General features: G+C 37.5%; 1 protein-coding gene across 13 annotated transcripts in view; it reads right to left on the minus strand.

The window, feature by feature from the left end:
- MITF (melanocyte inducing transcription factor) overlaps positions 1-24,409 on the minus strand; it is a 220,717-nt gene that overhangs the window by 74,014 nt on the left and 122,294 nt on the right. For 6 of the 13 annotated variants that reach the window (XM_068557792.1, XM_068557788.1, XM_068557789.1 and 3 more), the window contains exon 2: positions 11,772-12,021. In XM_068557792.1, the coding sequence (XP_068413893.1) occupies positions 11,772-12,021 (250 nt within the window). Of the gene's footprint in view, positions 1-11,771; positions 12,022-24,253; positions 24,339-24,409 lie in introns of all 13 variants that reach the window. The other 7 variants (XM_068557796.1, XM_068557787.1, XM_068557794.1 and 4 more) reach the window with 2 other exon arrangements.

Below are 24,409 nucleotides of genomic sequence, written 5' to 3' on the forward strand. Positions count from 1 at the left end.
AGAAAAGGAGGAAAAACTGTTTCATGGAATTATCAGCTGTGCTGAAAATTCCTAAAAATATACTGCAAGTTAACTGAGGGAAGAAATTGCCTTAGCAACATTAGCACAAATAAAAATTATATATAAAACTCCTTTAAAAAAGTAGGTTTCAATGTCCAACGTGTTCGTTCAGCTACTATTGAATACATAGTTAAAGAAGAACTAGGATTAACTGATCTCCTTTTCCTTCAATGTCTTTTTTGCACCACGAACATTGATGAGGTGCTTATATGTTCCTGAGGCTTTAGTCATCTTTAACACGCTGCACAGGTGCTATTTAAGTGTGATATGTGTAGGTTTGAGAAGAAACTGGATTGAGAGTATGAGTAAGACGTGTGACTAACGAGTTAAGAGCTGTCACTGCTCAGGCCTGAATGGAAGGCTGTTGGCAGAGGTGGGTCCAAATGCCACCTTACCAAGGGTGACTCTCCTGTGCTCTCCTGGGAAAGGGTGTTTTGACAGGAAATATTAACCATACATATGTCAACTAAACTGGGCTCCAAAGGGTTGTGACAAAGAAAATAATGACTAAAAAATTTGGGGTCTTCTTTGGTGGGGAGGAAGGCAGTAGGAAAGCAGTCGTGTTGGGTAGGTATAATGGCAGCAAATGAAGATGGGAATTTGGATTTGATAATAATAATTACTATATTTATATTTTTCATAATTAACAACAACAAAGCAGAATCCTTTACTGAGCACTTTCCATCAACCCAGCACTGTGCTAAATGCTTTTGATCTTTGCTAATAAAGAGGTCGCAGGCTACATGTGCTACTGAGCCCTGGAAATGTGGCCAGTGTGACTGAGGAAATGAACTTCTTACTTCATTTAAACTTGAATTTAAAGACTTATACTCAACCTAGTTATTGGAAATCTTTTAAATGTGTTTGAAACAATCTGATAGGTAGATATGAATCTACCTTTTCAACTGTAAATCTCATAATATCTAAACACAGATTGAGTAATTCAACGAAAATTTAGCATCTAAATGGAGATGTTCCTATAGGTGTAAAATACATACCTGAGTTTGAAGACTTAATATGGAAAAAATAGAGAATGCAAAAATTTGGTAATTCTTGCATTGATTACATATTGAAATAACATTTTAGATATACTGAATTAAATAAAATACATTGTTAAAATTGATTTCGCCTGTTTCTTTGTACTGTTTTTAATGTGACTAACTAGAAAATTTAAATCTAGATATGTGGCTCACATTCTATTTATATTGGATAGTGCTGCTTTACGTGAATTATCTCATTTAACCCTCACAAAATTCTCCAGGACAGACACTATTACCTCCATTTCACAGATGAGGACACTGAGAACCAGAAAGAAGAGGAAATGTGCCTAAGGTCACCCAGCTAAGTATTGGAGACTACTTTATCTGCTTCATACGCTCCAATTCTGAGTCACCTAATCTAATCCCAGGTTTTTCAACAAGAGTGCTGATTATGGCCGCATCTCAAAGCATAATGAAGCACATCAGTTGGCATTAAGGAGAATTTGGCATCCAAAGAATAATTTAGTGCAGTGTTTGGATACCAAGGCTACAAGGCTGAAGTCATAAGGTTCTGTACTTCTCATAAATTCAATCTTTTAAGATTAACCTGGCTGTCATTAATATCACCAAACACTTAATGCAGGAGGACCAAAGGCCATCACGACAGCCTGTCTTACCAGACGAAGGATTCAAATTAAATTCCATCAAATCACACTGAGTCAATACACTTTGACAAGCACCTCACATCCAAAACCTCCAAGAGCTTGGAATTTTTTTTTTCTAATTTGCTCCCCCTTTTTCTTCACCAAGAGACAAAAGAAAGCCCAAGAAAATGCTGAATGGGGTAAAAGAAAATGCAACAAAGTTAATAGGGGACTATAGATGCCCTTCAGAATTTGTAAAAACACTAAAACAAGAGGGCGCGTTTCCATCACTGCACAATATTGCTTTTGTTTAAGAGCCAAGTCTCAGTCTTGAAACGTGTTGGTAATAAATCAGCAGGCATTATTTTAAATCAACTGGTTTTATGAAATAAGCCAAGAGTTGAAAGAGGCAGGACTAATTACCAACATTCCTTGATGAATTACTTAGCGGCGTGTGCTAAGTCAATGTGCGTCTACGTCTTGATCCCCAATTTTATCCCGTACTTATTTCCCAGGAGGTAAAAAGAACATGTGGCTAATTAAGGCACCGATTTCCACAGCCAGAAGTATTCAAGGTAAGATTCCTTTTGAAAAAAAGAAAAGGTTCTTTGCCTGGTACTTATTAATCTAATTTTTACTACTTCACTAGAAAAACAGAGCTAATCTTGTCACCTTTAGGCAGTCTGAACTACCATGCAGTGTTCTGAAAAAATGTTACATATTTGTAATTTAGCCAATAAGAATTTCTTAAGCCTTTCCTAACCAGCAGGAATGTCTCTGGTTTGTCACTTCTAATTAAGTCTCTACAAAATTTCTAGCTCCTAAATTTTAATTATACGAAACTCAGGGCCAACAGGGGAGATTACGACAAAGCTATGCCTGGTGGTAAGGTAGTAGAAATCTGAATTTTGCTTTTCACGTTGGGCCTCTTAACAACTTTTAAAAGTTATTCACATAAGAACCTGCTGTATAAAAAAATAAATAAAATTCAAAAATTCAAAAAAATAAGTTATTCATAACCTGGTGATTCAAATCCTTTTATTCATTTTTAATTTTCAGGACGCTTACACCTTGCTATCTTTCCTTTAAGGAAGACCATTAGACTTACATAATGTGCACACATCTAGTAAACTCGCCCGATGGAAGAGTTCAGCTGCTCAAAAGAGTTACAGGTGGAAAAAACTTTGCTAAGACTCCTAATAAAATGCATTAAGAGATGCCCATTTAATTATACGAAAAATGTATGCATATGCTCTCCTGGTTAAAAAAATAAAATAAAGCCTTTGACCACCACCATCTCCAATGCCCAAACCCATTCCAGAGGTAATGAGTAAGGACAGTTTGGTAGAGATTCATCTAGGTCCTTTTCTAGAATATTCTCTAGTTTTTAAAACAGTGATTACAACAGTTCTTTTTCTAGGACCATTCTCTACTTTAATAATCTCCTATTTTATCTGCTCCAATTTTGATTCATCTCATTTTTGCAAAGCTATAAATTAATAGGCAAAAACATCTAACTTTATAAACGAGGTCTGAAAGACTAGGGTATTGTTGGGAGCTAAATTTTCCTTAAAGTTTAGACTGATGCTCAAAGACGTCAATAACAAGAGACATATTCAGGGCAAGAGCCAATGTACTAGTACTGATTGCAGCTCTAACCTTGTGCAAAGCCACTGTACTACTTTACATATTTTTAAACACAGATCCCACCCACTTATTTTACTAGGGCAATGTTAAAATTAGATTTTGCTTACACATGTCCACAATCTCTATTGTTCAAGAGCATACCTACAGAAGGTGGCCTTTCAAATCTAAGTCCTTCTTTTAATTGTTGGGATTATGTAGGTAACATTGTGAAGAAGATTCATGACCTTTTCATACAGTAACATAAGATTTATGACAGCTGACATTATTAACTTAAAAGCAAACCAGAAAAAGTTCCAGCTTTAAGTGCTAAAATACAGCAAAAGTTATAATACATACTGCAGTGGGGCAGGGGAAGAAAAATTCTAATGCAACCATAATCTCAGGAGAAAATGCATATTAAAAAACATGTGTTAAGTCTACCAAATGGAGTATTTCAAAAATCATTTACAACAATACAAATGTATTATTGAAATGTATAGAACTATAAAGCATATGAATTGTAATAGCCTGGGCCAATAGGATTTCTAGAACATAAGTCATCTTGAGTTATGATTTTTGGATGTTGTTACAGAAACTTTCACTGTAGTGCTTTCTGACCAATAATGATGACTATAACTAAACCATAAATTACCATAGTGGTCAATGTGGCTAGGCGGTCTTTTTATACAGCAAGAACGCATCCAGGTCTTCCATCTGGCCTATCATGGAGACTCAGGGACACACTTTAATTATTCAATATGGATGGCCCCTTACTAATTTCAAATGCTTAAGATCAAGTATCCTTCCATTAAACCTGTGAGACTCCTCTGTAGTTTCTCTTCGACCTCCCACTTTTCTCTACCATAGTCTGTTACTGGTGATTTTTTTAGAAATGTTTAGAGGCTATCCTTGAGCTATGTAGAAAACATAGAGGAAGCAGGGTATGTGGTTATAAGTAAATAAAGTAGGCTGAGGAGACTAACTGTGTGACTTCAGTGACTTATCTCTCTCTATGCATCAGTTTCCTCCTGCGGAAGATCAGGCTTATCGTACTTATCTCACAGGGCTTCTAGAGGGACACATAGACAAAAGATATGAAGGGTTCAGCTTACACCCTAACACAGCCAGTAATTAATGTCTGTGCAGCCATCACCTGTCCTCCTCGAAGTTGCTTTAGGCAGTACCACAGTTATACCAGTAATTCCTATAAAAATTTTAAGCTATGGCCTGAAGATCTGTAATAAACATTTGCTACAGGTCCCAGGTTACCATGTCAGTTGAGAAACTAAACACTGCTACTTCTGCCTCCTAAAGTTTCTCAGGTCATTCACTCTAGGAGAGGAACTACCACCAATGGTTAAGAAATTGGGGCCACAGAGTCCAACTGAGTGAGTTCAAATCCTGACTGTACCACTTGCTTCATCGACTTCCAATGAGCTACTTGACCCCTTCGCCTCAGTTCCCACATCTGTGAAATGGGGACATTAATAATAACTGCCCAGTGCTGGACATGTCAACCATGACTACTATTCTAACAGTTCTCCAGGAGGTATAGACTAGCTGGAAGGCAGGTGGCACGTCTATAAGAGCCTAAGTATTCTCTAAACACAGCACAAAGAGAGGAGTTAAGAAAGATTCAGCATAGAAACAGGAATGTTTCTCAAGTCTTTTTTTTTCCATCATCACCTCCCCTAAGCAGCCTCTTTAGACCTTTTTTTCCCCCCCCTAACTACCTCTTCCCTTATCCCCAACCACAGGAAATTGTAACAGGTACATATACTGTATATCTGCTTATGTCCTGTGGCCCTTTAGAGGATCACAAACCATTATAACATCTTAGATTTTTTTGGCCTTCAAGAGCCAATTTTTGCACCCCTGGGGGACAGTAACCCCTGTTAAGAATGCAGGTGCTATAGGTCACATGCATTCTTCAATGTGATGTTCTTTTCATCACACTGAAAAGAAATTACCATTCAAAGCCAGATCAAAACAGAGGCTCACTCCAATCTTCAGTCCTCACTCCTAGGCCCCAGACCTTAGTACTCTCCTTAAGATGCTAACCTGACCTCCAGTTATAGGATTATGAGAACTGTGTAAATGAGAAGAGACTGCACCTATCAGTATGGCTTCTTTTAACAACAGAAAAAGAGGAGCTGAGCAGCCGCTCCTCACGTAAACCCACAAGGTGACTTCAGTGATGGCAAAGTCGCTCTTTGAGAAGAGGATAAAGATCCGCGTCCCTAAAGAGAAGGTGACCCTCCTAAACCTGCATGGCTCAGGTGTCTACTGAGCACAGCGGACCCGATCCACTACCTGAGGAGATCACACCACCTCGATTCTACGGTACCCCTTGGCCACATAAAAAAGGCCATGTGCCCATAGTGGGAGAAATCCTTTCCAGTTTGTGTGCCAATATTAACAAGTGAACGTGGAATTACAGCTGATGCTTCAATGTTTCCAGAAAAGTGGAATTAATTCATAGGCTTAGCTATGTCAAGGTTGACTATTTTGTTTTAGATAGTTGCTCCCCAAGGGCTGCTCTCTCAAGTGGACCAGGCCTAAAAATCTAAGCAAAGATGACTTTCTTCAGCCAGCATTTCATTACTAGTTCCTAGTTACTAAAAGCAGTGCAGGAAGAAAAAGACATCGGAAATTCATCAATGCACATTTACTGAGATGCGTGCCCTACTTAGCCTGGGTTAAGTTAGAGTTAGATTTCACCAATGTAAGACAATTCTATGGCGCACTTTCTGTGACAGCCCTGAGATGACTAACCCCTTACCCATGGAGGTATGCATTCCCATTTGCATGGGAAGCAAAAGGGCCACCGGTTGCTGCCCAGGCAAACTGGCGCACGCTTGTAGCACCAGAATGATCTAAGTGTTTCCAATACACAGGGTAAGAAGTTCCCATTCTGCCTAAGGAACAGGGAGTTTAAAGCAATTTTCTCAGAAGTACAGACAACCCAGAAAGAGAAGAAACTATTTCTTTCATGGCATTTGCAAAGGTGAACAAAGAAAGATAGGGTTTACGTCTACCTGATCTAAACTGCCTAATAAATTTCTTCAGACCTCGCTCCCACAAAAGGGAACTGTAAGTTGGAAAGCAGCAGAAGTCAGGAAGGCTGCACCCTAAACTGTTAACAACAGCTTCCCTCCTAGGAGCTCGAGAAAGGGAAGAGGTGGAGGAAGGGAGGAAGAGTGTCCTGCTGGATTCTCCTTCCACACTGCTTAAATCGGTCCCAAGTTAACAAGTATTGTCTATAATTTTTATTTTATTTTTTTAATTGGGGTATAGATGATTTACAATGTGTTAGTTTCAGGTGTACAGCAAAGTGAATCAGTTATACATATATCCACTCTTTTTTAGATTCTTTTCCTGTATAGGTCATTACAGAGTATTGGGTGGAGTTCCAATAAAAATAAGTTTTAAAGGGAAAGAAAATTACCTTATATGTGACACTGAACACATCAAAGTAATACGACCGAGAGATGCAAAGACCCCATAGGGAAACAAGGTCTCTAGGAAGATGAAAAGATGTTTGTGGAACATGGAAACTGAATCCCTTTGTCCCCAAGAGAAGATGTGGCCTTGTAAACACCGTGTTTGATTCAAAAACAAAAGGACACTGAAGTTTATAAACAATTCTGAAATCAAAACTCACTGAATGTTTGTGTAAGTCACACTGACTGGTAACAAAGATATATGATGGCCCATGGACTATGGGATTAAAAGAATACTCAGATGTCCTTTCTTATGGGGTCAGCACCTCCAGCAAGGTCCCCTAACTAAGGGGACCAAGGCAAGCCGATCTGAGACGTGCTGCATCTGTCCTTGCTTCTTTTGGCCAATGTGATGCTATTAAGGTTCTGTATTCCTGCCTAAACCAGGAAGAAAATCAAATGCATAATGGGGTGTGGGAGCCACCCCTTCTTCTAATTTGTAACGCACCAACTCACCTGTAACTCCACACACCTTCTTCCTATTTCTGCATTATACCTAAAGCATAACCCACACCTTGACAATTCAACATCAGGTAGATTTCATAAATTACAGAGAAAGGCCAGCAATTCAATCACCCACCCTTTCCCTCATCAGTGAAATCTCATGGAATGTTGGTTGTCGGACATGGTGACAAGAAAACAGGACATCCAACCATCCTGACTTGTTAGAATCACTATCTAAATGGGATGCCACACCATGAGACAACCACCAAATAAATGCCAACGTAAATTTAGTTTACAATGTAGAGGGCCCTGGCAAAATGTGTTTTGGTATCTGATGAACAGCAAGCGTCCTTTCTCACTCTGCAGTAATCTGCCTAATTCCTTGGATTACCTGAGATGATTTGGAAAAAAGGAAAAATTTAAAAATAAATTCCTTCAAACTACTTAAAAGAAGATATCCTAAAATTACCAAAAATACATAATTTTTTCTTTTAAATTCATATAACCTTTCTCCTCAGGAGAAAGAAAAATTCAATATACAATTTACTCCAGAGAAAACACCTTGCCTTTAAATGTTTAAATTCCAAGGCGAAGAAAGGAAGGAAGGGAAGTAGAGAGGGAAATCCTTTGCAATTTCCTATATACTTCTAAACAGAGAAATGTTTTCAAACTATAAACTAACGTTTTCAAGGTATACACTGTCAGAGTCCATGCAGGGGGAGGAATTCTGACGAACCTGCCGGTCCAAGATTAGAGTAACCAGGTGTTTCTATAATCAATCAGACCTAGAGAGATGAGACAGTGAAAATGCATGCTTGACGGCTGTGCGGACAAAAATGCAGTGGTTACTATGTGGTGCTTCTTCGGCCATGAGACCTCACATGTGGCCACAAGGCCTGTCCCTGGTTCCTCTGCTTTTGTCTGAAAGAAGCTATAGATCAAATTTCAAACCTCAGGTTTGCAAGTCAAAAACCCACCTGTGGAAGAAACCGCTTCCACTAATGGTTCTTAATGACATACTTTGTTCATTTGCAGTTTGACATACAGAGTCTGTTCACTACTGTGGAAAATGCATTATGCACTCCAGGAACTGGTTCATTTACGACAAAGAAGCATCCTTAAGTTACAATACCCAATTGAATAGGGCTGTTATTAAGAAACCTAAAGGATATCTCCAATATGTAAATACATAGCAATACGATTAATCATTCCATGTCGCCTAACATAAAAATCAATAGTATGAATAAAGTCATAAATTAATTAAATCAATGTGGAAACCAGAGGCTAATCCTGCAAAGCTTCATGAATTTATAGGCTGAATGACGACCATGTGAGGAATAAGTAATGCGAATTTCCAATCCCTATGAATTCCAAAGATTAGTCCTAAATTTACTAGAAGCTGTCAACAATTTAAAACATGTTTTATAAAGCTTCATATTTTAAGCATAACTCTACAAAAGAAAAGGGATTAACCAGAAAACACTAATTTAGCTTTTCAAAATCAGTCATTCAACCCACTGGCAGCAAAATGTTGGTAACATGAGTTTGTGTGTGTGATTTTCTATCAAGTTCTTGCAAACCAGTGGGAGAAGGAGAGATTTGCCCAGGATTCTCCAGCACATGCTAGCATGTCTGACTGTACACATCTACCTCCACTGAGAAGCAGGTATGTTCTATTTTAGCAATTTAAATCTTTAAAAATTAAATGATGAATTTACTCAGACTATACTATTAGAAAGGATATTTATTCAAAATAATCTGTATCATTATGTATAAATTAGTACACTCGGTGTTATGCCTTGAAAATGTATATTCATAGAAAAATGGGCCAAGATTAAGCAAATTAACTGTTTTTCTATTAACCATTTACTTCATAATAATATGCTTATGATTTAAAAACTATAAAAGAGAAAAGAAAAAAACATTTCTCTCACTTACCTTTCCGTAATAAATAATTCATAATATTTTCATACATAAAACTTTTGAAAATATGCAAACTATTTTCATAAAGTACTAAGTATTTTAAGTATTTGAAGTAATCATTTATGATACTCTCCTTTAAAATGTAATTTGAATCTCTTAGAATGCCATCGTATATGAAATCATATATTTATATTTGATCTTTCACCTACCTAAGGATACTAAAATCTGTCTAAATAGCTACCAAACCTATCCGCATTGCTATGCCTACACTTCTTTCTTTTCATTTATATGACACACTTCACTACTTTATATAAATGAAGTATAAAAATGCACAAGTTAAATAGAGATTAAACTAACTCAGTATGAAATATAAATTTACCACTTGTTCATTTTTATTTAGATTAGGTCTCCCAGTTCTAACAATTTATTCGTGCTTTAACTTAGGACATATTTCTGGCATAACTAAATTGAGGGCTGCAGCTAAGGCCAGTGTTACCAGGACATAGTAACATATAAGGAAAAACGGGTATATTATTCAAACCAATTAGTATAGATTTAAATTTTAATCATTTCACGATTACATATTCTAAGTAATACAAACTTTTTAAAACGATGTCCCTTTTTAAAATGATATGGAAATGATTTTTCAACATATTTGGGTAATTTCTCTTCCACTGGATATAACTGCCTTAATAGGAATATAGATTTCAGCTAATATACTTTAATATAATATCAAGAATTACCTTTGAATTAGACATAAACCACTACTAACACAAGTCCGTGTCATCTCTTCCAAAATTTGTCCTTCAGGTTAAAAAAATAGACTATTATAGTAAGTAAAACAGACATATTTCTCCACATTTTATTATATTATTACTTAATTCATACAACTTTAAATAATCTAAGGTATAGGCAAAACAATTATGGTTCTTGTGAACACCAGACAACTTAAATCTTAGATAAATCTTAGATCTGTAAAAACCTAGTGACTGTCGATTTTCACCCAAGCAGAACAGAAAGATTTAATGTAAAAGAGAAAACCTTGCCTTTACTTGGGGGAGAGGGGGGGAGAGGGTATGCATAAAATACCCATTAATTGTGGCAATATCCAGAACTTCAATCACATTAGAGTAAAATTTGATGCTAAACCATTTGGATCTTTTCCACCCTAACAGAATTTTAATTGGTTTCTCTATGAAAGAGTTTCAGTACTTCATCACTACGTTTTAAGAGTCTCTGCAAATAAGAAAACAACTGACTTAAAATTTGTTTTTAAAGAATCCCTTTCCTACTTCCTGGTAAGAATCATAGATTGCTTCCCAATTATAACACAGCATCCTCTCTATTTGCTTTCATAGTAAACTTTAAATAGTGGGAGATGGCCTTTTTCTGAGCACAGAAATGAATACAAAGCCCAACAATCAATCACCGGCGGGTGAAGTTCACATTGTTTAATGAACACTAATACTTGGGACACTTCCGAATGAAATAATTAGGTGATGGGATTAAAAATATTAAAAAATAAGGAAGTCCCCTTACTTTTCTTTTAACTTTACTTGCATCAGTCACATTTAAGAGTTGGAATGTTTATCTTTTTTTTTTCTGTTTTTATTATTTTATTTTACTTTTCAATACTCTTTTTAAAACAAAGATTTGACGTTAACATAAACATCTAAATAATGTGCTATATCTTTCTAAATTTAAATAATAAAAAATACGTACTGGCAATTTGACTTAAGACACATTTTTCTTCATTAGTAAGATTGCTCAATTTGCTTTTTCTCTCAAATTTTAATTTTTTAAATAGCACTTTGTTGAAATGATAATGAAAAATTCAATCTAACCTAATTTCTTTTTTTTAACATCTTGGAGTGTTTATCTTTAAACAAGGAGTAACTCCCAATGTGATGTGGAGGACCCATGTGTGAGATGGAATTCTATTCTTAGACTCGTTACAATTTTCCGTGGTAATTAGGAAGCTATATGTCCCCAGTAGAATGACGCTAACAAGCTCCTGCAGTTTCTACTCTAGCAAGAAATCAAAGGGACCCAAAACAGACAACTCACTTCAGTTAAAGGATTATGCAGTCTGGCTATTAAAGTGTAGAAAGCGCTTCTGCTGTTTTATATATATCTGAAGAGACTTTCTAAAAGAATCAGATTCTACAGCCAAGATTATTTACTCAAGAAAGAAGAAAACTAAAGAATGGCCATGGAACGTATTTAGGGAAAAAATATATGCAAGCTATTAGAAGCAGCTCATTTCAGATAACTTGTACATTTTGAAACTTTCCCAAAGAAAGATGGGAAGATATCCTTATAACAGACATCTATTCCTGCTTGTAATTTCTCATGAAACATCAACACTCTTCCCCCATTTAGTGAGGGTTACTAGTAAATTTCCAGCTAGTTGGCATCCTTCTTTGGAAATACAAAGCCATGTAGAAATCAATGGAGTTGACATTTATGAGTATGATTCACATGGGTCAATATAACCAAATACACGATGAGATAAATACAACACCTAGAAAATGGAAAATGCTGAAGAAGAAGAAGGCTTGGCCCAACCAGCAAGAGTGACACTCACGTACCTTAAGGACTTCCATTGGCACCTGGGTGGCAGAGGGGAGGGTGGTGGGCACACTGACGTTTATGGCTGGTGTCTGACTCACGGGCACTCTCTGTTGCATGAACTGGGCCGCCTGCAGCTTTTGCTGTTGCTCTCTGCGTTCCTGTTCCTGCATCTGCTCACGCATGAGTTGCTGGCGTAGCAAGATGCGTGATGTCATACTGGAGGAGCTTATTGGAGGCTTGGAGGCCCCAGGATGCTCCTCGGAACTGCTGTGGGAAAACCAAAAAAACACAGATTCAGTTCCCTAATGAAACCCTTCATTTGCATGTTGGGGTATCCTAAATTGCACCAAACTATGACATGAGCCTGGGCAAATATAATCAGATCGCGGAGTAGTATTCCACCTAATTGAAAATCAAGAGCTGACAGGATTTAAGTCATTAGTAGTTGAATTAAAATAAGTCAGCTTGATTGCATCTAGGCATTTTTATCATACGCTTATTTTTTTGACATTTTATACTGCATACTACTCATCACCACCAAATACAGTGCCACCATATGAAGTGCCAAGAAGAGAGGCGTCTTAATGGCACCCAGATTTCCACATTTAAAAATAAATTGTTTGATTTCCTTTTTTATAGCCAGATCTAACCAAATAACTACTCCTACGTGCTATCTAAATTCCTTGAAGATATCTAAAATGTTTACTAACACAGAATAGTTTAAAGAAAAGGTGAACTTTGTCATGGGGAAATTTTTCTATGATACAGGAAGTAAAAATTATGAATGAAAGAAGCATTTGGACCAGAATGTTAACACTGAACTCGACCTCAGTCTTCAGGAAAGAGGGCAGAAGACAAGCTAGTTTGACAACCCACTTCTTCTTTCCCTGCTTTTCTTTATACTGTCTTTTCTTCTGATTCACCTTGGCAAGCCCTATCCTACACATACTTTGTGAGTTCCCTATGAGGCCTACCTCTAATGGTATTGGTACTTATACTACCCAAAATTATTTAAAAAGCTTAAACCCTTGTCGTAAGTCAAAAAGAAAGGACTTCCTGATTTTCCTAAATATGGTTTTCTATTGCTTATCTTGCCAGCTCTATGACATCAACAAAAAATTAAACCTTTCTGCCTTAGTTACCATATCCAAAAAAGAGGAATAACAATAATTTTTCTTACTTACCCATTTATTAAAATGGGAGGTGTTTTTTCAATGTCTTTTGCATCATTTATACGCTAAAGCCCTACCTCTTAGGGATTTTGTGAGGATTAAATAAAATAATGAATGAAATAAGGCACACAAATCCCTTAATGAGTGCTATGTAGTACCGCCTTAATAAATGTTGCTGTTGCAATTATTATTATCTAGAAATTTTAATTGTTTCCAGTAATATCATTTTCTTTTTTAAAAAAAATCCCTATTTAGGGCAAAGAATATAAAATTTAACTAGCACTGGAAACAGAAAAAGAGTAACATTTGACAAAATATTCACTCCAAAATTACTCTTCAAAAGAAGTATTTGCACCTTTAAGCTTCCCTCCTTGAGTATAAATCCCAATATTGTCCTTATCTTCTAACAAAGGCAAAATAAAGCCGTTAAATCACAGACCAGCCTTATAAACTCCTTAAAGATAGAAACCTTCAAACTCTACAGGTAAAAAAACATGCTAAAGGATGAAGAAATGTTTGCATTTCACCCTCACATAGTTCCAGAAAATTACATAATAAAAATTATACTAGCAGTTAACTCATTACTCAGCACAGAAAATTGGTTCAATAAACTGTGATAAGTTAATATATTATAACACTATATATAGCCACTAAAAATGGTGTAGAGATGTATTTATGGGTGTGGATAAAAACTACACAATATAATAACCTTAGAAAACCCAGCTGCAAGAAAGTATTCAAGGTAGGATTCAACTTAAAAAAATGTTCACTAGAAGAATAAGTGCAAAGATAATGCTATCCTGAGCCATTGCCAGTATACATTATCACAAACCTTTAAGAAAACAACAGTATTGTGCTTCTCTGGTGGCGCAGTGGTTAAGAAACTGCCTGCCAATGCAGGGGACACGGGTTCAAGCCCTGGTCCGGGGAAGATCCCACATGCCAAGGAGCAACTAAGTCAGTGAGCCACAACTACTGAGTCTGTGCTCTAGAGCCCGCGAGCCACAACTACTGAGCCCGCACGCCACAACTACTGAAGCCCATGTGCCTAGAGCCCGTGCTCCACAGCAAGAGAAGCCACCACAATGAGAAGCCTGCGCACCACAACGAAGAGTAGCCCCCGCTCACCACAGCTAAAGAAAGCCCGCGTGCAGCAACAAAGACCCAAGGCAGCCAAAAGTAAATTAATTAATTAAAAAAAAGAAAATAACAGTATTATCAATTTGATTCAGAAATTTCATTGATGGATAATTTTCCTAAGAAAAAAATTCAAAATGTGGAAAACCTGACATTACAAAGCTGTTGACAAATTGCACAATATTGTGAACCACCTAAATTTGTCCCTTAATATGAACATGATTATGTAAATTATGAGGGGAGATGTGGGTCAAAGAATACAAATTTTTAGTTATAAGACGAGTAAGTTCTGGGGATCTACTGCACAGCACGGTGACTGTAATTAATAATACTGTATTGTACGCTTGAAATTTACTAAAAGAGCAGATCTTAAGTGTTCTCACCACAAAAAAGAAAATAAATAGTAACCATGTGAGGTGATAAATGTGTTTCACAAAGCATACACGTAAAAAATCATCGCATTATACACCTTAAAAAATTTTGTTAGTTATACCTCGGTAAAGTTGAGGAAACAAATAAAACCATTCAAAAGATTTTAAAATAAAATAGGTTTAAAAAAAAGTAAATTATGATACATAGATTTGATAATATACCTTTTTTTAATCACACAACTACAAAGTGAGAAATGCATGTCCTAAGAGTAAATTAAAAAGTAGGATCTAAAGTGGATTTACATTCTAATTTAAAATAAGGACAGAGTGTGTATGTACACAAATATACACATGACTAGCAAGACGATCATAGTTGCCACTGTGGGAGTGGAATTATAGGTAAATTTCTTTCTCTTTACTTTTTCCCCTGCAAACCATAATAAAGCCATGATACTTTTTCAATGGCAGAATATATGCCACTAATTTAAGAACATGAGGAACATGAACTAATTCACAAGCATGAAGAAATAACTTGAGTGATCAAAGTCACCGTTTGGCTAGAAGACACTGGATCCATCACAGACAGTATTTTGACAATAAGATGGGAAAGTACTGACTTATATCCAGCACACTGGTTCTCTTGGAAGTCTTCAGAATCCCAGAAGACTTAATCCCTCTTTCCTTTATAGTTTCCTACAGATGTACAAAGACTGAACAATGTAAATACTCTGTTTATTATTTCTATAGCATACATTCATCCACACCATAAAAATACCTAGCCATTCCTCAAAAATAATCCATTCACCTGGTAAGTTTCTGCTAAAAGGACATCAAAAGAAAATGCATTTTCCCACTTTTGAGTATGTGTTCAGAGCTCAAATGTACTTTCCTAAACCCAGAAAAGAAGGCTATTTAAAAATAAATAAATAAATAGATGGTCTTACTATTCAAAGCCTGTCAGGTTAAAACATTCCCAGAGAGACTGATCCTTTTGATAAAATCAGGAGCAAACCTTTGTGCCGTAGCAAATGCAGCTGTGGAAAAATCGCACTAATTAGCTGCTCAAGACAAGCCATTGGCCGTGATACAGGGGGGAAAATCCTTTCAATTAACAGTAAAGCATTCTTGCGACATCTTAAGTTAAAATTACTAGTTATCAACCACACTAAGGCTGCAGACTTTAAAGTCAACAACAATATCATTTAAAGCATGTACTGAAATAGCCTATCAGGAAAAAAAATACATATTTATATGGTAGACCCCTATAAATAAATTAAAATCCCACAAAAGAAAATCTAGCAGGGCTCAGCTAATTGGCATTTTAATAAATCTTCTCAAAAAAAGGAAAAAGTAGTCACTTCACTACACTCACTCCCTGCGGGATATTTCCATGTTAAAGATGACTCTCAGATTCTCAGCTTTACTCTCGATCTTTTAAACATCGCTTTCTCTTAGAAATAATTGAATGGGCAATTATCACCTTGCTGGCAAAAATGATGATACCTACACTTCAAAATGTTAGCAGGTCAAATGAGCATAATGTTTTAAACTCAAAGTCGAGGTTTATGTGACAATATTACAGGTGGCCAAAAGCTTATTTTTAAAATGAGGACCTGATGCTTAAACTATTAATAATAAGCAAGAAGAGTTGTCCCAGTGTATTTAATTTTAAAAGCTAACTGAACTCATCCAGGGCCCAATCTGCATTAGACAATCCTAATTCCATCAGTCTGATTCCTTTTAATCAGATTATGTAAAGGTCATTTATTCAACAAATAGTTATTGAGTGTTTCCTCTGTGCCAGGTGCTGGGAACACCTGGTTTCTAATCTCACAGAGTTTAAAGCCAGGGTCACATAATTCTTCTACGATGCCTTAAAATTAAGTCAATTACGTAGACTATCTGGCTCTTATCTAGTTCCACATGGGAAGGTATACATCTCACCACAAGAAATCACCCTCTGAAAGCCAACCGAAGGGGAGACAAATGCCTTTACTGGCACTTACCCGAATCACTGAAGCCAGACGTGCAACCTCCCTGACAAGTGGGAATTGCTCAATGGTGACTCAAGGAGGATGGCCATCAACTGGACACAAGTTCTAGCTCAGTCACTGCTGAGCAATCTGATCTTTAACGAGCCACTCTACCTCTCTGAGCCTCTCCAAGTCCCACCCCCTAAATGTACAGCAGTGATTGAGTGAGCTAAGTTAAAGTGCTCAACACAGCAGCTAGAATATGGACACTTACATATATAGCCATAAATGTGACTCAAGTTCCTACCTCGATGGCTGAATTTACATTTTTAACCTTCAAAGTCTGCCTCTTCTCTGTGATGATAGAGGTATGTGGACATGTGCTCTGAATTATCTGGTACATTCCTAAATTCAGAGTTAATTCCACTGCCTTGATCAACCACTTAAATGTATCAGAAATTCCATGAAATCCAATACCTTGCCATCCAAACAACACCTGCGTGACCACCCCTCACCTTTAACAGTGATGCCAATACCCCCTCCCCAGACTTTAGGAATCAGTCTTTGGTCTCCATAGCATCGTCATCCAAGACACGAATCTGGTTGTCAGCTGAAACTTACCTTTCAGGCGGAAGGAGCTGATACACTTTCCCCTGCATTTCCTCTCTTCAATTCCTCAGGCAGAGTACAGCCCTGACACTTACTAACCTGTGGCCATGGCCAAGTCAGTCAATCTCTTTGAGCTTCGGTTTTCCTTATTTATAGACTGTTTAATATATCTGCCTCTCAGCATTGTTAGGAGGATTAAAATTTGTAATAGATGTAAAAAGCTTAGCACAATAACCAGAACATAGGTCAGATAAACTGGAACAGAGCTCAAAAATTAGTAGTAAAAAAATATGAAACCATGAACATGCTACTTCTTTTTTGATGCAAGAAAGTGAATTTTCATAAGCCTATATGCAAGTTTGGACCATAGCAGATCTGCCTTTTAAGGTTTAGGCAATCCCTATTTAATTCAGAGAATCTGACAAAGTTTTGCAGGAGTGGAGGGAAGATAATTTATCCTGCAGTTCTCTCACCAGATATAAAGTAAAAATCCTAGCATTTTTCTCCAGGAAAAACTAATCTTCTTTATAATCATTCAGGTGATAGAGCTCAAAGCCTAGCGTTTGCCTGTACTGGATATAATGTAATTATGTCCAGGAAAGCAGAATGGCTAATGTTCACATACACAGTGGAGATGCAGGAAGGCATGATAATTAACCTCATGCACAGGTAAGAAAGCTATACCGAGAACAGGTTAAGCTACCAGGGTTTCCAAATGCAAGCGGTTGGCTGCCACAATATCTGCTGTCTAAAGTCAAAATGCCCAGGCTCTGGGGCTTCCCTGGTGGCGCAGTGGTTGGGAGTCTGCCTGCCAGTGCAGGGGACACGGGTTCGAGCCCTGGTCTGGGAAGATCCCACATGCCGCGGAGCAACTAGGCCCGTGAGCCACAACTACTGAGCCTGCGCGTCTGGAGCCTGTGCCCCGCAACAAGAGAGGCCACGGAAGTGAAAGGCCCGCGCACCGCGATGAAGAGTGGCCCCCGTTTGCCGCAACTGGGGAAAGCCCTCGCACAGAAACGAAGACCCAATGCAGCCAAAAATAAATAAATAAACTTATAAAAAAAAAAAAAAAAAGCCCAGGCTCTATCCCTAGAAATTCTGACTTCAGGCTAGGTAAGGCCTAGGAATCAATGTGTCTACAAAAACTCTGCTCCTGATTCGGATGCCATGTTTAGAAACTAGAACACCTAAGATTATCCATTTGTTTAGTAGGAGAGCTGGGACATGAACCCACATCTTTGATTCTTAGACCAGAACACTTTCTTCCATGTCTGAGGAAATGCACATTCCATTCCCCACCTCCAGTAACCCTCACAAGAGCTCTGAAGAGTCCTTCTGATACTGAACCCAACATGTTGAACGGAATGAAATGGGAAGGACTACTTACTCCTGCCAAACAGGCTATAAAATCAAACAGACAAAAACATTTGTGCAGATACTGCCAATGGATCGTCATGGTTACAACACAACTACTCTATCATAAGGAAAAAATCCACAGGTTGAATCTACAGAAATGTTGTTCTGTCAGCAAAAAGAAATTTTTAAGAGTCTTTAGAAAGTAAGTCCAAGTGCGTAAATCACCGAAATAAGAGTCAGTAAATGGACATATCTTTTTAAATGGCAGTCTGGGTATCTAACATTTTAGAATGATCAGTACTTCCATTATCTTAACCTTTCCATTCCTTCCAAAGTCATCGCTTTGTAAGCGTAAAGATGACTTCTTCATCGTGAATGGTGGAAGCAAGTACCAATAAGAAAATACATTGTTACTTGTCTACGTGATATATATGTGAAATATATGGTATGTCTGATATATGGTATATAGGATATATATGATAAATATATATCTCACTTAAAATAACTGAGCGTATAACTCATGTAAACATGAAAGTACCAGATTTCACAGTTTGGCTTCAAAAATTGAGATCTTGTGGACTTCAGGCATCACCAACCCTGGTTTTAGTGGTCAAGAAAAAAACATGAAAACATGCCAAACATCCAGCTTTTTCTGGTAACATTACCAGCTCAGACAATAAATACTACAGGTTTCTGGCATGGAGGAAATAAAAAGACTTGCAGAGTGCACCTTGTCTTCCTCCACTTCTTTCCTTCAACAAATATTTGAATGCTTTGGCAAAGCATTTCCAAGGGCCGGGTTCTGCCAGACGTGAGGGTAGCGTGGTGTCCAGAGTGGACAGAACACCTGTCCTCTGGAGCTCTTTACTCTCCGTGGTACAAAAGGAGGAAAGCATTCTAAAAAGCAAGAACCACCAATCATACGCAAGTTAAAAGCTAGAATTGTTACTTTTCAACACCTGGACCCCAATTAGTTTGAAAACATCGTAGTCTCTCTGTATCTACTCAGGATTAGTATTCTTTAAGCTGGACCTTTGACAGATGCCAGTAAGAGTAATTTCAATAATTGATTATATCACAATCAAAGAGAAACATAATGAGATTCCCAATATATCGATATTCTTCAAAAGAGGGTATAAAAAAATGATACCCTGGAGTGCAGGAAGAAAAGATTAAAATTTATATAAAATTTATCCATCATTTCTATTTTCTATTTTTGTGTATGTTGTATATTATAATATAGTATTAGTATAGTGGCACATGTATAAAATTTATAAGTAAAATAAAAACACGTTGAGAGAGTCTGCTTGAAAAAAACCTTACTTTAACTAGGAGGGATGACCAAAAATGGTTGAGACCTCTGTAATATTAGACCAATGTTCTTCTAGGCAACGTTTCTCATCAGATTTTTTTTAAGTTGATTATTTTCACCCCTCCCAAAGAGAGTTTCTCACTTCTATACACTCCAACCAAGGAGAATCTCTTACTAAAAGATATTTTCAAACAAGGATATGAGGGTGCCATTTCCTCATTTTAAGGCCATGACTGTCCTCCATTTCCCACAGATGCCCCCATGGGTATCCCTGCTCCTAACTCTCAATTCCCCTCAAAGAAATTATTTCCGTCAGCCTACTATCAAAAAGCTATAAAGCAGATAAAGTTGAGGGTCCCACACTCACGCTTCTTGTCTCTCCTATCAAGCTGCCTTTCACTAGACCATGTTCTAGAATTCTTGTTTACACTGTCCGACTATGGAATCTCATTCATATCTAGACGCCATGCTTTAAAAGGCTCTGAAAAATTCACCTATAAGGTGTAAGTAATTGATATGGCATGACAAGATATCCCACTTAGAGTATTTTAAAAGAAAGAACTTTTTATCCAAAACTATGACAATCTAATGACAGAATTCAGACGTGAGCGTGAAAGTAATTGGAAGGATCTTTTTAAAGACAGAAAAGCCTTCTATCTCTACTCAAATAATTGCCCCAGTCACAGGGCATGCTCTGACCACTTGTCTAGACAACGTCACAACAGGTCAGAGAAGATTCAAAAGCCTTAACCGCTTAACAATTACTGCATGTCTAGAACATATCAACCAAGATGCAAAGTCTGCAATACTGTGTGGAAATCAAGACAAAAGTACCAATTGTGATCTCAGGAGTAGTGAATGTGTGCACCTGTCACGGTTTAAAAGCCAGCCTTACAAATAGTGGTAATGATTTATGGTGGTCACATGTTACTTACGCCTGCCCAGCATCCTGTCCCACTTCTTTGGCAAAGTACCCTGATTTCACCTTGAAAAATCAGCCTCCTCACTTTCCGTTCATGAGGTAGGTTATGGCGGTGCTGCCAACTCCAGACATAGAAACACAACGTAAGCTGGACCAATCAGCATACCCATCGAATGTTCTTGTGCTCTAAAATGGTCCAATAACAGTCAGCCCTATGCTGAGTAGAAATAGAAATATTGACTAGAAATATTGGGGTAAAAGACCTCTATGTATACTAATGTTTGGAAAGGTGCTAGGATATAAATCTGGAACTTCCTGGACCCATGTGAAAAGAAAGCCAAACTAAATGAAACAGTGATGTGAGTTGAAAGAGGGAACAGAAGCCTGAAAAGAAGGAAGAATGAAGAAGGAGCCAGTGTTTAGATGACACAGAGCATCTGGATCAAACCATCCCTGAAGACTTGATAACCCTGGACATAGGATATTGATTTACAAGGGACTCTCAATCTCCATTTCTGTTTAAGCCAGTTGGATGTGCTCTGTTATACCACAGCTCATTTTTGTGGCATTTTAGAAAATATCAGTTACTCCAAAAAAGAAAAAAAAAAAAATCAATGTTTCAGCCTAAGAGCTACAACTCAAACAATATAGTATCCATTCTATTTTCTCCTTGTTTAGGCTGGTACACTGCCACTCACAACATTTCCCAGCTTTCCAGGAGCTAGGTTGGCTTCACGCCTAAGTTTTGCCAATGAGACTTAAGCAGAAAGGTCATGTGGTACGTCCAAAAATTCTCCCTAAAGAGATACCCATCTTTGCCATCATGTCTCCTTGAATTTAGCTGCAATGGCTGCAGGACTAGCAGCCACTTTGGACCACGAGGATGAGAACCAGACTTAAGGACAGAGCTGGAATGTTCCTGGCCCTTCAGGACCAGACAGAGCCAGCACGATGAGGGCAGAGATTTATGTTTTATTCACATATAAATTCCCCAGCACCTAAAAGAATACTTAGCATATAGTAGGATGAAATAAATATCTATCCAAAGAGTAAATCCGGTGTCTCTCTTCTAACAAATACCCCACCTCCTAAAATCAGATAACACTAAAACCTTAGTGTTGGAAGACCTTTAGTCAAACCATTTGCTTGAGTCATCCAGTGGCAGAGAACACATTTTTTCCAAAAAGCTCAGTTCTAGAGACCTACTGTATTACCTTAATTCTAAGACAAACTTTCCCTCCACATTTTAAGAGTTCTCAAGTCAGAATAGGTCATATAATCATATGTATATATACATTTAGTAGAGTTTTCATCTCCCCCGAACAGTCACCTTATAATCAACATTGAATTGGATATAAGGAAATCCATTTGATAGACAAGTACTGTGGCACTGGACTAATCATAGCCACTCAAAAGCTCAAAGGAGTTATAGTTTGGATAATTCAGAAATCTGAGCATCGGAGATACACACTCAATTAAAAGGCAGAGGAAGAAACATCAATTCATTCAGTATCTGAAATGAGAATCCACAGAACAGAACAGAGAAAGGCACAAGACATGGGCCCAGAATACCTCTGTTGAAATCCCAGCTCTGTCGTTTCTCAGCTATATGACATGGGCAGGATCTTTCACCTGCCCAAACCTTAATTTTGTCATCTACAAAATGGAGGTAGGAAAAAGTACCTTTGTCCTAGAGCAAGTATGAGAACTGAATGTATTAATGCAAGTAAGATTCTTAGAGTAGTGGCCAGCACACCCTGCAGACAATAATCAATAAGTAATAGGCAATGGATTCTTCTGTGCTGTACTTCAATTCCTGGATTGGTACCCTCTGAGGCTCCTAGTAAATTTAAACTAGTGAAAACTGACAAGTTATTTTCTAGGAAGCCAAATCTCTTACAATGTTGCCTTCTGCTATGTTGTTTCTTTGCTTTCCTAGAGGAAAATACAAAAGAAACAATTAATTCACGGTGTGTGCCCTCCCCAAAAGAGCAGGCACAAAGAAGTTAATGGGCAACAGCTCAGTGAACAAGTTTTGTCAGAGATGTGTGCTAAGAATTTCATTCTGCGAGTTCATAAAGGAAGCATGTTCCTGTGGCCAGTAGTTTAGTTAAGCAGAAAAAAAAAAAAAAATTCAAAATCAATTAAGCAAAAGTAGTTGAAATTAAGAATTAATTTGGGTGTAAATTCAAGGATGACACCACTACTGTCCTTAAGCTGAATGGCATGTTTTATCCAATCATGATATCCATTAATTTGTTTAAAAATAATATTTCAAAAATTAGTAAGTTATAGAGGGCATTTTTGTGGGGTATGAATCACAAAGAATAGTCATCATCTCCCTAACTAGTATCTGATTTACAAAGCAGAAAATTATAACATTTCTAACAGGACGACATTTTAAATACACAATTATGTATACTCTGTTCATAAAATGTTCTTTCATTTTAGAGAAATGAGTAATTAAACTGTTTTAATGACATACAATGAAAAAACATCTACAAAAGCAAACAATAGAGCAAAAATAGCAAATTAAAAATAATTTTAAAAGCTACTGTAAAACCTTTTAAAGATTTACCTACTGAACGTTAGGAACTTTTACCACAATTACATTTATGGGAATTTTATTTTTTTCAGAATCAAATTCCCAAAATAGTTCTGCTACACTTAGTATTTTTCCATTATTCTTGCCGTCTTTAAACACACCTTCACAAGCTGCTGAACATAATGCTTTTCTGACTTAATCAGAACCTCTCTCATGACCCAGGAACGTTCAGTAAATAATTATTAAGCTCCAGAGGTGGCTTTTGCTTAAGTTGATTTGCTTGAATGCTTATTCACTTAGGGACACAGCTTTTAGTATTGTTTTCAAATCTTATCACCTAACATTGAAAGTAAATGTTGCAGGAAATGGGGGAGTGGGAGGGGAGAGCTATGACCCATCAAGCATTTCTCCATTTTAGTATTTCTTTGAAAGTGCCAATTTCAAGCTTGTTCTACATTTCTATGCCAGACAGATGATTCTGACTTTGGATGTGTTGTTTTCCTCTCAAAGAGAAAAAAAAAAAAAATCAATATGCAGAAATGCAAACGAGATGTTTATTAATGCAACTGTTACTACTCCACAGTTGCGGGGGGGGGGGGGGGGGGCGGGGGGGGCGGGTGGGCAGGGGGGGAGAAAGCAAAAAATCCAAAGTGTTTGCAATGGGGCAATTTTGACCAATGTCACTAAGCACGCTCGTTTTCCTGAAGAAAACCCTTTTTTATTCATCACGAAGCTGGGCTGCAGTCTACCTAGTAATCATAAATCAACCTCTGTTCTCACTCAGATTTTTCAAGCAGTCGTTTTTGGCATGATTAATTTAAGACCAACATTCCATTTCAAAAGAGAAGGCAGAGCTAATGGGCTAGCATTTCAATCCCGCCTCCCCCCACAAATTAGTCGTTATCCTTGTCATAGCCACCTACTAGAGGTTACAGCTGAAGCCGATTAAACCCACAGTCACAGAGTAACAGTTCCAGTATTTTTAACTCCGAATAGAACCGCCCCTTTCTCTGTCCTCCCCTTAAAAAGCAAAAACAGAAAACAAAAACAAAACTCCTGTCAAGTGGTCCCAGGATTACTTCCAGAATAAAACTTCACTTACAGATATAAGCTTTCAAAGGAACAAGGCATGAACATCTGGACTCTAAGCGCCTCCATCTTTTTTCCTTTGAGGTGTTCTGCAAGCCCTTGGTGAAGAGTGAAAGTCAAAGTTAGTTCTGGCACCGGCTGTGTCACTAGGGGTGGCTCCTGATAAGGC

This window comes from Eschrichtius robustus, chromosome 12 (genome assembly GCF_028021215.1).
Source record: "Eschrichtius robustus isolate mEscRob2 chromosome 12, mEscRob2.pri, whole genome shotgun sequence".
Lineage (NCBI taxonomy): Eukaryota > Metazoa > Chordata > Mammalia > Artiodactyla > Eschrichtiidae > Eschrichtius > Eschrichtius robustus.